The sequence below is a fragment of the Coregonus clupeaformis genome, chromosome 6 (genome assembly GCF_020615455.1).
Source record: "Coregonus clupeaformis isolate EN_2021a chromosome 6, ASM2061545v1, whole genome shotgun sequence".
Lineage (NCBI taxonomy): Eukaryota > Metazoa > Chordata > Actinopteri > Salmoniformes > Salmonidae > Coregonus > Coregonus clupeaformis.
The window spans coordinates 22,496,167-22,512,116 of NC_059197.1; the positions used below are offsets into that span (position 1 = coordinate 22,496,167).

General features: G+C 43.0%; 1 protein-coding gene across 3 annotated transcripts in view; it reads left to right on the forward strand.

Moving 5' to 3' along the window:
• The window catches only part of LOC121567990 (cell adhesion molecule 1), a 148,764-nt gene that overhangs the window by 92,368 nt on the left and 40,446 nt on the right, over positions 1-15,950 (forward strand). For 2 of the 3 annotated variants that reach the window (XM_041878442.1, XM_041878444.1), the window contains exon 2: positions 13,210-13,230. The exons of the other annotated variant lie outside the window; for it this stretch is intronic. In XM_041878442.1, the coding sequence (XP_041734376.1) occupies positions 13,210-13,230 (21 nt within the window). The remainder of the gene's footprint in view (positions 1-13,209; positions 13,231-15,950) is intronic. 3 annotated transcript variants of the gene reach the window in all.

A 15,950-nucleotide genomic window follows, 5' to 3' on the forward strand; every position in this document is an offset into this window, starting at 1 on the left:
CTCCCTCAATCATGTGTCTGCTGTTTTCCAATGGACGTCCACATGGAAGAGCTCCTGCTTCGCTCAGCTTGGCATAACAATTACTATTTATCACATGGGGATAATTCAGTAGTTGATTATCTTCTCTCTTGCTGAAGATTGGCCAAATCTAATTTTAGATCGTAGCTATGTTGTTGTAATTGAATTTTGGACTTGTGGGTTATGTATAGTTATTTGTCATTATATTGAATTATGGAGACGATTTAAACTGCAGGGCTGTAGTATATGCATAGTACATGCATGTGTCGATGTGTATGCATACTCTCTGAGCAAGTCCCCATGTGCACCATGTGTAAATTGCTGATTGGCAGACTTGATGTGAGCTGGATGTGGTCGACATCAGGGGCATATTAACAAGCAATTAACCAGCGTTCAGGTAATTACCCAGCCAATCAAATGAAACCCACTCAACACAGGTAGTAGAGGGAGCAGGATGTGCTGATTGAATCATTCATTAGCAACTCTACCTTTATTCACACTCAGATGTCATCGCTGAAATCTACTTTTTCGCTCAGGCAGAAATCCTGAAAAACTAATTTAATTCTTAATTCTATGTTTCATTGATTTTAAATCACACCACGTTCATAGTTGGATTATATTTCTTACTTAACATGTGTTTCCTAACTGAACTAGAGGGTTGAACTCCAGGATAGAGCATACTATTGTGTCCATTGAAAGTTAATACATTACAATAATCACCCTCTTTGGTAACCCATATTTTATAGTAACCAATATTTAGCTTTCTCTTTCAAAGTAGGCTTGTCTAATAATGAACTCCAAGCTGACCTGTTCTGCAGAGCGCAGGCTTTGATTTGATTTGATTTGCTTTGGCAGCTGATCCAGCAGAAAACCCCAGAAAGGGGAGGGGATAAGCATATAGCTGCTGTCATGGCAACATCAGATGAGTGATAGTAATTTGTTTTGCCCTTTTAATACAACATAAACTATCCGACCATTCATCAAAAATGTGAGGAATTTCCAGGGTGTCTCTGCAAAGCTCACTAAAGATAATCCATTTTCTGGAGGCCACGAGCCAGCTAGGCGCTAATATGAAATATTCATGTGGGTCCAGACTAACTCATATGGCCATTGGCACACAGCTAGAGAGCGCTTCGTGTGGAGGGGAGGAAATGTCAAACTGTGAAGTCGTATATTAGCCTGCCATTGTGAATTTACTATAGTTGCCATTTGGCGCGGTCACTTCAAATAGATCTCTGTTTTAATCAATACACTCTGTAAAACACTGGCGCATATCGCCGACTCTGCATAATCCTGGAGTTAGTCCTCACTAGTAGTCGTTCCTCATGTTTGCCTTTTTGTCTTATACATATACAGTACCAGTCAAACGTCTGGACACAACTACTCATTCCAGGGTTCTTTATTTTTTTCATGTAATGGACATACACAAAATAGTCCAAATTGGTGAAGTGAAATGAAAAAAATAACTTGTTTCAAAAAATTATACAAAATAAATAACGGAAAAGTGGTGCGTGCATATTTATTCACCCCCTTTGCTATGAAGCCCCTAAATAAGATCTGGTGCAACCAATTACCTTCAGAAGTCACATAATTAGTTAAATAAAGTCCACCTGTGTGCAATCTAAGTGTCACATGATCTGTCACATGATCTCAGTATATATACACCTGTTCTGAAAGGCCCCAGAGTCTGCAACACCTCTAAGCAAGGGGCACCACCAAGCAAGCGGCACCATGAAGACCAAGGAGCTCTCCAAATAGGTCAGGGACAAAGTTGTGGAGAAGTACAGATCAGGGTTGGGATATAAAAAAAATATCAGAAACTTTGAACATCCCACGGAGCACCAATAAATCCATTATTAAAAAATGGAAAAAATATGGCACCACAACAAACCTGCCAAGAGAGGGCCGCCCACCAAAACTCACGGACCAGGCAAGGAGGGCATTAATCAGAGAGGCAACAAAGAGACCAAAGATAACCCTGAAGAAGCTGCAAAGCTCCACAGTGGAGATTGGAGTATCTGTCCATAGGACCACTTTAAACCGTACACTCCACAGTGGCCAGAAAAAAGCCATTGCTTAAAGATAAAAATAAGCAAACACATTTGGTGTTCAACAAAAGCCATGTGGGAGACTCCCCAAAAATATGGAAGAAGGTACTCTGGTCAGATGAGACAAAAATGTTGTCTTTCGCAAACCCAACACCTCTCATCACCCCGAGAACACCATCCCCACAGTGAAGCATGGTGGTGGCAGCATCATGCTGTGGGGAGGTTTTTCATCGGCAGGGACTGGGAAATTGGTCAGAATTGAAGGAATGATGGATGGCGCTAAATACAGGGAAATTCTTGAGGGAAACCTGTTTAATTCTTCCAGAGATTTGAGACAGGGACGGAGGTTCACCTTCCAGCAGGACAATGACCCTAAGCATACTGCTAAAGCAACACTCGAGTGGTTTAAGGGGAAACATTTAAATGTCTTGGACTGGCCTAGTCAAATCCCAGACCTCAATCCAATTGAGAATCTGTGGTATGACTTAAAAGATTGCTGTATACCAGCGGAACCCATCCAACTTGAAGGAGCTGGAGCAGTTTTGCCTTGAAGAATGGGCAAAAATCTCAGTGCCTAGATGTGCCAAGCTTATAGAGACATACCCCAAGAGACTTGCAGCTGTAATTGCTGCAAAAGGTGGCTCTACAAAGTATTGACTTTGGGGGGTTGAATAGTTATGCACACTCAAGTTTTCTGTTTTTTTGTCTTATTTCTTGTTTGTTTCACAATAAATAATTTTTTGCATCTTCATAGTGCTTGGCATGTTGTGTAAAACAAATTATACAAATCCCCCAAAAATCCATTATAATTTTAGGTTGTAAGGCAACAAAATAGGAAAAATGCCAAGGGGGGTGAATACTTTTGCAAGGCACTGTAAATGAATACGTGGCATTTCCTGTCTGAACCACTGTAAAAGAACAGTGTGTAGAATAGATCCATTTACTCAAATAGAGAGGGCAATTTCCACTGTGTACATTGTGCATCATTTGGAGCCGGGCAGGGAGACAGCCTTGTATTGACAGCGATTTATAATGGTATACATTTTCACACTACCACACACACATAGTTCCCACCAATCTCTGACTAATGGAGCTGGGGTTGGAGAAGGTTCCATCAAGGTACACGGCCTCAGTTTACCTCCTTCACACACACACACACCTGATTGATAGCTGTGATTTGACTGTGAAAAAGGATAGGAATAGGAAATTGAAAAATGGTGGAAGACAATTGGAAACAGTGTGCTCATTATAAACTCGCAGAAGAAACAAAAGGCCTCCTCTCCTCCTTTTTAAATATTTTTATTTTTAGCTCCACACACAGGCAGCAGGTGTGTGTGATAGGTGTCTGATTGATGCACCAAAAATAAATTACACCTGCAAACAAATGGATGTATTTAGCGGTCCTGGATGCAGTTAGAGTTGTGGGCTGATGGATTTGATAATGAGAGTATGAGCACCGGGGCCAGGCACATACAGAATGGGCACAGGTGCGGAGAGAGAGAGAGAGAGAGAGAGAGAGAGAGAGAGAGAGAGAGAGAGAGAGAGAGAGAGAGAGAGAGAGAGAGAGAGAGAGAGAGAGAGAGAGAGAGAGAGAGAGAGAGGAGAGAGAGAGAGAGAGAGAGAGAGAGAGAGAGAGAGAGAGAGAGAGAGAGAGAGAGAGAGAGAGAGAGAGAGAGAGAGAGAGAGAGAGAGAGAGAGAGAGAGAGAGAGAGAGAGAGAGAGAGAGATGTTGTTGGGATAAGTAATCATCCATACATACAATTAATGATATGCCATAACCAAGGTCCCTGACCCATCTCCAGCCCTCTTACCTCCCTGACCCATCTCTCCCTGCTGGACAGGCTGTGGAGATGACAGGCCTGTCAGAGGCTTCTACTGATGTCCTAATTACCCCCCAACACACATTCACATACACATGCATGTACACACATGAACCAACACAAGAATATGCACGCGTTCATGTACACACACACACCTGCATACATACACACACACACACACACACACACTCACACACACACATATGCACGCAAGCACACACACACACACACACACACACACACACACACACACATCCCAACCTGTCCCGTCAGGCGTCAGCACAACGTTTGTATGCCCCATGCCTGGCACCACATTAGATGAAGGGGAACAATGTCCCCAAAACAAAAAAAAAAGAGGCAATGATTACACCCGTATAAGACTCTCTCCAAGTTTTGATTTTAAAAAGCTGCATGTGAGTACAATGCAATCAGAGGCGAGCTGTGCATTGAGTCAGAGCTTTGTGTGCTCTCCAGTGGAATTAACACTAACGCTCCTGCTGCCGCCTCGCCTCCACCTGAGACCGGGTTGAAAAGAAGCAGGGCTCTGTGTGATCTCTCTCTCTGGAGCGAGATGGAAGACAGGGCTTTAGCTGAACAGACACCGTGAATAAGATGTGACGTGTCTCACAGCCATGGTTTAAGCATTCACTATGATCTGTTTCTCTCTAAACCTGTGTGGTTTGTGGGTGCATACATCGCCTATTGTAACGGCAGCCTTGAAGTCAGTGCTAACCCAACCATTCGTGCTAGCATAACACAATGCAGAATCATGCTTATACTGATATTGGTTGGTTTGTTCAAAACCTTTGAACCCCTTTAAATCTATTTTGGATGACTGTGGGAGGCTGAGGTGTCACTGTTGTTGTATAATGCCTAAGGTTCAAACACCAGAGTGACTTTGAAGTGTCATGGTGACATAGCGATAGTTTGTTGCTTTGTTGGTTTCTTTGTTAATTTTTTTATGAATAAAGGATGCCAGTATTCTGCACAGATATATAGCACAGTGCTGTACAACTTGCAGAGAAAGCATTGTATATGTGACGTGTTTTAGAGTGAGAGATGGCAGTTGGCAGGGCTGCTGGGCATCCAGTCAGATTCTGTATCTCTGACAAAACCACGGACAGTGAGTGGCACCTGAGACAAGTAGTGGCAGAGTTCTCTGTCAGCTTCTATGTTTTATTTTGATGAACACATTACTTTAGTGTTACAGAAAGGACTTGAAGTTCTGAATGAAGAGCTTATAAACACGTATTGCAAATGCTTTCAGACAAACATGATGCAATCTTTGCAAGATCCTCACATACTTCAGCCTCCTTACCAACTAGCCCTTGAATACCAGAAACTCACACTGTGAACTCACCATGGGAGAGTACTGTTCAATCCCTCTGAATTGTTAGTTAGTTATCTCTAACGTGTCAGGCTTTAACTCTGTGTGTGTGTGTGCGCACGTCTGCTCGCGTAGTCGTGTGTGTGTGTGTGTGTGTGTGTGTGTGTGTGTGTGTACGTGTGTGCGTGCATACGTGTGTGTGTGCTTGTGTGCTTGTGCTCAGGGGTTTGCTAAAGGCCCATGTTAATATTCTGAGCATTGAATCAGCCATATCCAGTGAGAGGTTGTCATGTCTGAGCTCCAGTGTCTGTTTGTATGTTCCATCAATAGGGTGCAGTTAAACCTCCTCTGGCCATCGGAAAACTGTTTGAATGGGGATACATACAGAATCCTCATTGACTACAGTATATCGAAGGAACAGCCTATAGATGTATTAACATGTTTCTGTCTGCCACGGAGAGGAATTAGCCCGAGCATTCCCTGTGGTGTTATAGGCAAGTGTTTTCACAGATATTCCACAGGCAACCAGATACCTGGATTAAGCCATATCTAAGAAAACAGTGGAAGAAAAGAGCAGCTCTCTGTTTAGCTATACAGTGACTTGCGAAAGTATTCAACCCCCTTGGCATTTTTCCTATTTTGTTGCATTACAACCTGGAATTAAAAATGATTTTTGGGGGGTTTGTATCATTTGATTTACACAACATTGAAGATGCAAAATATTTTTTATTGTGAAACAAACAAGAAATAAGACAAAAAAAAAAGAAATCTTGAGCGTGCAAGTCAATACTTTGTAGAGCCACCTTTTTCAGCAATTACAGCTGCAAGTCTCTTGGGGTATGTCTCTATAAGCTTGGCACATCTAACCACTGGGATTTTTGCCCATTCTTCAAGGCAAAACTGCTACAGCTCCTTCAAGTTGGATGGGTTCCGCTGGTGTACAGCAATCTTTAAGTCATAACACAGATTCTCAGTTGGATTGAGGTCTGGGCTTTGACGAGGCCATTCCAAGACATTTAAATGTTTCCCCTTGAACCACTCAAGTGTTGCTTTAGCGCCATCCATCATTCCTTCAATTCTGACCAGTTTCCCAGTCCCTGCTGATGAAAAACATCCCCACAGCATGATGCTGCCACCACCATACTTCACTGTGGGGATGGTGTTCTCGGGGTGATGAGAGGTGTTGGGTTTGCGCCAGACATAACTTTTTCCTTGATGGCCAAAAAGCTGAATTTTAGTCTCATCTGACCAGAGTACCTTCTTCCATATGTTTGGGGAGTCTCCCACATGGCTTTTGGTGAACACCAAAACGTGTTTGCTTATTTTTTTCTTTAAGCAATGGCTTTTTTCTGACCAATCTTCCGTAAAGCCTAGCTCTGTGGAGTGTAAGGCTTAAAGTGGTCCTATGGACAGATACTTCAATCTCCGCTGTGGAGCTTTGCAGCTCCTTCAGGGTTATCTTTGGTCTCTTTGTTGCCTCTCTGATTAATGCCCTCCTTGCCTGGTACGTGAGTTTTGGTGGGCGGCCCTCTCTTTGCAGGTTTGTTGTGATGCCATATTCTTTCCATTTTTTAATAATGGATTCAATGGTGCTCCGTGGGATGTTCAAAGTTTCTGATATTTTTTTATAACCCAACACTGATCTGTACTTCTCCACAACTTTGTCCCTGACCTGTTTGGAGAGCTCCTTGGTCTTCATGGTGTCGCTTGCTTGGTGGTGCCCCTTGCTTAGTGGTGTTGCAGACTCTGGGGCCTTTCAGAACAGGTGTATATATACTGAGATCATGTGACAGATCATGTGACACTTAGATTGCACACAGGTGGACTTTATTTAACTAATTATGTGACTTCTGAAGGTAATTGGTTGCACCAGATCTTATTTAAGGCTTCATAGCAAAGGGGGTGAATAAATATGCACGCACCACTTTTCCGTTATTTATTTTGTATAATTTTTTGAAACAAGTAATTTTTTTCATTTCACTTCACCAATTTGGAGAGCTCTTTGGTCTTCGTGGTGCTGCTTGCTTGATGGTGCCCCTTGGTTAGTGGTGTTGCAGACTCTGGGGCCTTTCAGAAGAGGTGTACAAGTCAGAAGTTTACATACACATGCACATCATGGGAAAATCAAAAGAAATCAGCCAAGACCTCAGAAAAAAAATTGTAGACCTCCACAAGTCTGGTTCATCCTTGGGAGCAATTTCCAAATGCCTGAAGGTACCACGTTCATCTGTACAGACAATAGTACGCAAGTATAAACACCATGGGAACACACAGCCGTCATACCGCTCAGGAAGGAGACGCGTTCTGTCTCCTAGAGATGAACGTACTTTGGTGCGAAAAGTGAAAATCAATACCAGAACAACAGCAAAGGACCTTGTGAAGATGCTGGAGGAAACAGGTACAAAAGTATCTATATCCACAGTAAAACTAGTCCTATATCGACATAACCTGAAAGGCCTCTCAGCAAGGAAGAAGCCACTGCTCCAAAACTGCCATAGAAAAGCCAGACTACGGTTTGCAACTGCACATGGGGACAAAGATCGTACTTTTTGGAGAAATATCCTCTGGTCTGATGAAACAAAAATATAACTGTTTGGCCATAATGACCATCGTTATGTTTGGAGGATAAAGGGGTAGGCTTGCAAGCCGAAGAACACCATCCGAACCGTGAAGCATGGGGGTGGCAGCATCATGCTGTGGGGGTGCTTTGCTGCAGGAGGGACTGGTGCACTTCACAAAATAGATGGCATCATGAGGAAGGAAAATTATGTGGATATATTGAAGCAACATCTCAAGACATCAGTCAGGAAGTTAAAGCTTGGTCGCAAATGGGTCTTCCAAATGGACAATGACCCCAAGCATACTTCCAATGTTGTGGCAAAATGGCTTAAGGACAACAAAGTCAAGGTATTGGAGTGGCCATCACAAAGCCCTGACCTCAATCCTATAGAAAATGTGTGGGCAGAACTGAAAAAGCGTGTGCGAGCAAGGAGGCCTACAAACCTGACTCAGTTACACCAGCTCTGTCAGGAGGAATGGGCCAAATTTCACCCAACTTATTATGGGAAGCTTGTGGAAGGCTACCCGAAACGTTTGACCCAAGTTAAACAATTTAAAGGCAATGCTACCAAATACTAATTGATGAAAGAAATAAAAGCTGAAGTAAATCATTCTCTCTACTATTATTTTGACATTTCACATTCTTAAAATAAAGTGGTGATCCTAACTGACCTAAGACAGTGATTTTTACTAGGATTAAATGTCAGGAATTGTGAAAAACTGAGTTGAAATGTATTTGGCTAAGGTGTATGTAAACTTCCGACTTCAACTGTATATATACTGAGATCATGTGACAGATCATGTGACACTTAGATGTGACATGTGACTTCTGAAGATTATTGGTTGCACCAGATCTTATTTAGGGGCTTCATAGCAAAGGGGCTGAGTACATATGCACGCGCCACTTTTCCTTTTGTTATTTTTTATAATTTTTTGAAACAAGTTATTTTTTTCATTTCACTTCACCAATTTTGACTATTTTGTGTATGTCCATTACATTAAATACCCTCCAAAGTCCATTTAAATTACAGGTTGTAATGCAACAAAATAGGAAAAACGCCAAGGGGGATGAATACTTTTGCAAGGCAGTGTAGCTGCTCTTGACACCTCTTTCTACACCTTCCTCTAAAGCGCTCTGCTGCAGGCAACTACAGTATACAGATAGCTGGAGTGTCACATTTTGTCCAGTGTTTGCACAGTGTACTACACTGAGTGAACAGCCTCAATTCGTCGGGGCATGGACTCTACAATGTGTCAAAAGCATTCCACAAGGATGCTGTCCCATGTTGATTTAACAAGTGACATCAATAAGGGATCATAACTTTCATCTGGATTTACCTGGTCAGTCTATGTCATGGAAAGAGCAGTTGTCCATAATGTTTTGTAGTGTATATTATGGTATTTGACTTGAGGCTGAGACAAATATGACATGAACTCAGCATGAGTGAGAGTGGTTACTACAGTAATATGACATTCAAATCCCAGATTGAATGTACAGTATTTCAATTCTTTAAAGCTGTTTATTTGTAGAATATCCACCCCTAAAAGTAAGCACAGGAGCTTGTGAGCAGTAGTTGTGGCTAGACACTGGCTAGAACACAAATACTAGAGGTCACTGAAGGTAACTGGACAGTGTTCTGACTTCTGAGAAGAGGTCTTAAACCATCTGATGGCTTGCTGTTTGGAAAATGATGACCACAGTGACCAATCTGTGTTCCTTGGGTCTACTCAGCAGGTGCTGGCTTTTCCATCAAATGTCCTTTAAGAAAAAGGTCTGCATCCCTCCTCCCAACCTTTTAATTAAATGAAAGCACAGTGGGACACACTCACACACACACACGCCAGAAGCTGAGTCACTGAGGAGAGGAGACTGCCTGGGCCGCACAGCATCCCAGCATCCTCCTCCTGCTGTCTCCACACATGCGGTGTGAACACACACACGGATAACATGCGATAAGCTGCAGATCATGGCCGGAAATAAGGAGGCCCATACATTTAATGACACCATGACAGCATAGAGAGGGAATGTTACCTTTCCGCAACTGCTATTACCCAGCAGCCTGGAAAGAGAGGCTGATCTCCTCCACCCTCACAGAGAGAGACCGTCTCCAGAGATATCAGTCTGGCTCACAGAGTGTACTGCAGCTCTGTGGATTCACCAAGATGCTAGTATTGTCTGAAAGCATGAACATACTATCTAATGCTCAGATAGTTTGTAGATTCTACTATCTGTCAGGTAATACACTACAAAGAACACTCGCTAACTATCATTCTTATTCATACAACAGCATATCAGACATCTGTAGATTCTGTCTAAGTACAATAAAGTACAGAAGTCTAAGGCATATGGGTTGGAAGAGGAGGAGAGCAGGCCCAGACAAGGACAGGCTTTATTTGGAGGACAGTTGGCCTGTCTGGCCTCATCCTCTATGACTGACAGATTGCGCTGGAGGCTGCCACTTGCAGGGAATAGCATCACACGCATTTCCCCAGAAATCTGTCTATCAGTGCTGTCTAAGCAGAGCAACAGCCATGACATCTAATCACAGCCTGGCTGGCACCTCATAACTCCTGCCTAATGTGCTCCAGGTACAGGGGAGTATAGGGGATGGGGGTAACAGGGGGGCGTAGGGGACAAGAGACAGGACCAGCGGCTATTATAGTAGTCCTGTCTGTGGCTGTACACTTTGCCCCATTAATACAGTTTTAAACTAGGCTGAGAATATGCGATATATTACATGCTCACTCCTCATACTGTAACAGAAATGCAGCATTTTCAGTGGACTTTCTGTACGATTTGTAATCTGAGATGTACCTTTATTATTATGTGCTGGTTTGTGATTTGTCTCCTGTGGGGATTCCTGCCAGGCTGAGAGAGCACAACACGGACATGCCTTCCATTCAGGTTAGGTCAAAGATGGTAACTCAGGCAAGAAGACTAGTGTGTGCATGCTTGCTCTTTACGAAATGGTCCAATTTGATGTTAGCCTCCTTAATAGGCTTACTGTGACATACAGTGCCTTGCAAAAGTATTCATCCCACATGTCGTTTTTCCTGTTTTGTTGCATTACAACCTATAATTTAAATTGATTTTTATTTGGATTTCATGTAATGGACATACACAAAATAGTCCAAATTGGTGAAGTGAAATGATAAAAATAACTTGTTTCAAAAAAATTATACAAAATAAATAACGGAAAAGTGGTGCGTGCATATGTATTCACCCCCTTTGCTATGAAGCCCCTAAATAAGATCTGGTGCAACCAATTACCTTCAGATGTCACATAATTAGTTAAATAAAGTCCACATCTGTGCAATCTAAGTGTCACATGATCTGTCACATGATCTCAGTATATATACACCTGTTCTGAAAGGCCCCAGAGTCTGCAACACTACTAAGCAAGGGGCACCACCAAGCAAGCGGCACCATGAAGACCAAGGAGCTTTCCAAACAGGTCAGGGACAAAGTTGTGGAGAAGTACAGATCAGGGTTGGGTTATAACAAAATATCAGAAACTTTGAACATCCCACGGATCACCATTAAATCCATTATTAAAAAATGGAAAGAATATGGCACCACATCAAACCTGCCGAGAGAGGGCCGCCCTCCAAAACTCTCGGACCAGGCAAGGAGGGCATTAATCAGAGAGACAACAAAGAGACCAAAGATAACCCTGAAGGAGCTGCAAAGCTCCACAGCGGAGATTGGAGTATCTGTCCATAGGACCACTTTAAGCCGTACACTCCACAGAGCTGGGCTTTATGGAAGAGTGGCCAGAAAAAAGCCATTGCTTTAAGAAAAAAATAAGCAAACACGTTTGGTGTTCGCCAAAAGCCATGTGGGAGACTCCCCAAACATATGGAAGAAGGTACTCTGGTCAGATGAGACTAAAATTGAGCTTTTTGGCCATCAAGGAAAACGCTATGTCTGGCGCAAACCCAACACCTCTCATCACACCGAGAACACCATCCCTACAGTGAAGCATGGTGGTGGCAGCATCATCGGCAGGGACTGGGTCAGAATTGAAGGAATGATGGATGGTACTAAATACAGGGAAATTCTTGAGGGAAACCTGTTTCAGTCTTCCAGAGATTTGAGACTGGGACAGAGGTTCACCTTCCAGCAGGACAATGACCCCAAGCATACTACTAAAGCAACACTCGAGTGGTTTAAGGGGAAACATTTAAATGTCTTGGAATGGCCTAGTCAAAGCCCAGACCTTAATCCAATTGAGAATCTGTGGTATGACTTAAAGATTGCTGTACACCAGCGGAACCCATCCAACATGAAGGAGCTGGAGCAGTTTTGCCTTGAAGAATGGGCAAAAATCCCAGTGGCTAGATGTGCCAAGCTTATAGAGACATACCCCAAGAGACTTGCAGCTGTAATCACTGCAAAAGGTGGCTCTACAAAGTATTGACTTTGGGGGGTTCAATAGTTATGCACGCTCAAGTTTTCTGTTTTTTTGTCTTATTTCTTGTTTGTTTCACAATAACAAATATTTTGCATTTTCAAAGTGGTATGCATGTTGTGTAAATCAAATGATACAAACCCCCCAAAGATCCATTTTAATTCCAGGTTGTAATGCAACAAAATAGGAAAAATGCCAAGGGGGGTGAATACTTTCGCAAGCCACTGTATCAAGCTGTGATGTTACAAATAGGATGCAGATAAGACTATGCAGTCAGTGGAGTTGTTTTATGAATGTCAGTTGGTCTGTGTGTGTGAATGATGGTAGCTATCCTCTGGGTAGGGTCCCATGGTGCTGCTCTGAGCCCACTCAGAGCGGTGCTGTGAGTCCAGGATGCCCAGGGTGGTGCCGTGGGGAGTTGGGAACATGCCAGTCTCCCTTGGCCTGCTGGTGTGAGATGCCAGTCTCGGGTGACTGGCCACTGTTCCGAGCGGGCAAATTCCGGTGTGCCCCAGGGCTCTCAGGGGACCTTCACTAGGCAGAGGCTGCTCTACCCCTGGGCTGGCAGGAATCTCAAACAGAGAGTGGCTGGGAAAAACAAGTCCACCGATAGCTAACTAGCTACCCTTGAGCTGTTCCATATTAATATCCCCCAACCGACTGAAACTTTACAGTGGTTATAAAAGAGGCGCTGAAAAGTTTGAACTTTTTTGTGTGGTGTTGTAAAGCTATACACTCTCAAATACTCAATCACTTTCTGGAAAGTATATTGGAATTTTCCGTATTGGATTTTTCAGTTGACACACTTTCGGGATTTATGCCAGTCTCTAAAATTAAAGAGAGGAAGCGCTTAAACCAGTGGATTATGACTCATCCTAAATGAAATGAGTTTTGACAGAGTTACCTTCCGTGTGTGAATTATGAATGAATGTGTCCGTCTTATCATGAATATGGGCCTCTGCTTACAATTGTTCTGTCTTTCTTCTTTCCTTTTGTCTCCTCCTCCTTCTCTTCTGCTGCAACAGGAGCCGCTGAGACCTTGTCAGGTACTTTTTATTTTCCTCTAATGTTCATCTGACGATGTCTGATGCCATTTACTCCACCTGCTCTTTATTGATTTGTGTAAAGCATCGAGTTGTGTGTTCATGTGCTGTGCAATGTCTACAATCCTATGTCAATCTACTGCCAATGTGATTGAATTTGTATAGCACAGCTATTGTACATAGAGACCATTTCAACTAAGACTATGTCAGATGATGGCAGCGTACATTCTACATTCCCTGTTGTTAATGGCTACTGTCACTATGTTTACTGTTTGTGCATTCTATTGTTGTCTATGTCTAGTGTTCTATTGGTTGACCCATGACTGGTATGTACAAAGTGACTATGGTAGCCTACACTAAACCAAAGGTAAACAATCTGTATTGTGAAAGCCCATGTCTACCACTACTATAAGCTAGAAGCTCCCCTTGTCTTTCTGTCACAACGAGCACAAAGAGCCTCTAACCTGCCAATACAGTGGAACATGAGATTGAGCAGTCCCCAACATTGATCTGCAGTGAACTTGGCACAATCTGCAGAACATAATAGAGTACAGGAGGGCTGCTTTTCCGATGGGAAATTTCTCCGTACATCTCTATTCAGACAAAGCCTTGTCAAAGCAGCATCAGACATCTGACATCACATCAGAAACATGATTAAACTTGAGTGAGAGATTGTCTTCAGAGAAAAAAGAGATTACATTAGAAGGCCAAAAACTTTAGAAACCCTGCTACGATGCAGAGAAGCCTTGAAACAGTGAAGCACTAATAATGCCCAATGATATGATGGCTTTTTACTCACAGATGTCCTTGAAAGAGCTTCCCTTCTTAGAGAGCAGGGCTTAATGACAGAGCTGGAGATGTATGTAGCTCATAAGGCAGTGAATAGTAGTGTGAGAAAGAGAGCTATTTTCATTCTTAATGACTGTGGAATGATCCTGGTTCCTCTTTGAAAAGGACAGGGCCGCTCCAGACATCGGTGACTCAAGGGAGAGGAATCAGGGGCCTGGCGCTGTCCTGCTTTCCACTGCCCCTTTCATGTCTTTTGGTGAGAAAATAAAAAGTTCAAAGAAAAAAGGAATTTAAATCAAAAGGTGCCCTTTCCTAACTTGATTTCGCCCTACTTCTAAAAGTTAGCAGCAGGGTTTCTTCTCGGTGTCTTGCGTTATGAGCTACTTGTTGATGGGGGCCATGTCAGACCGCTGCTGTAACATCCCGGCATTGAGTTCACAGACCTTTGAAGGCCCTGTAATTAATTATCTTTGACTGTGTCATTCAGTGTATTCTGATGGAGGAACAGGAGGGCAGTCATGTGTGACAATACTGGCGCTTTGCACTCTGAGACAGCTGCTAGAATGATTGTGAATTTATCAGCCAGTCATCTGCGCCCTGCCTCGCCTCAGCCCATCTCTATCTCTCTCTCAACTTTGCTTTGAGGCTCCTTTGTGTTGCTGTTTTGACTGCCAGCTATATTACTTTAACAAAACCTAAATAAAAACAGACATCAAAACACTTCAAACTGTTTTGGGCTCCTCTGCTGGGGTAGGCCTGCTTACTATAAGTATGTCAGAGCTGCTTTTGGGGTTTCAGTCAGACACACTCAAATTAATTACACACTTCCACATTCCAACATTGGAGCACACTTAATAAACAAGAATTTGATTGTGTTATAATTAGTTAATTATGGACCAGGTAGTTGAAAACAGAGGCTTTTCTAATGATAAAAAAAGATGGATTTCTCAAACATCACAGATACTCAATTAAGACAGTTTAAAAACAGCACACTTTAATGGAGTATAAAAAAAGTATTTCCTTACGATAGGATAACACTCAGATACCTCAAGATACTACCTATTTAGTACAGAATGTACTGTACTCTGCTCAATATCAATGTCCATTTTCAGTCATCACCACCCTGTGTTGTGTGTGCTTGATGAACCAATATCTGTGGTGTGGAATGAAATGGAAGTTCATTGCTACGGACAGGTCTTAGGTGTATTTCTCCACAGGAGGTTAATTTCTAGCTGGTCGCTGCATTCTCTCAGCTCATTTGAATCCTGTTAGTTTGGCTGTCTATTCCCATTTTCTCTATCTGAAAATGCCCGGTTTGGAGGTGTCACGACTCAGGCATGCAAATGTAGTTTGGATGTTTTCTTCTGGCTGTTGCTGGGAGTCTTGTTCCTCTCCTGGTGCTAATCCGAGGCGTTTAAAAGCATTCTCCATTCTTCTTCTTATGCCATTTGGCTCCTGCCGGATAAATATAGCACAAGGTGACTTTTGATTTACCACCTCCCTCACCTGGAAGGCTGAAAACAAACATTTTTTCTTTGTGAAAACCAAATGGATGCTTGGTTTCTGGCTTTAATGATGAGGACATGACCATGCAGGCAGGCACAGGTGTGGCTATACTCAGTCAGTGGCTGACTCAGTGGCTGACAAGGCTGTGGTTCCTAAGAGATGGAGACTAAAGCCCTGTGCTCACAGACTCAGATGGAGAGCTATAATTCAGCTCTCTCAGTCTCTCTCTCTTTCCCTCTCCCTCTTCCACCTTCCCTCTGTTCCACTTTCTCTTCCCCCCCCCTCCTCATTCTCTCTCTCTCTCTCTCTCTCTCTCTCTCTCTCTCTCTCTCTCTCTCTCTCTCTCTCTCTCTCTCTCTCTCTCTCTCTCTCTCTCTCTCTCTCTCTCTCTCTCTCTGTGTGTGTGTGTGTGTGAGGTAGTGCTCACA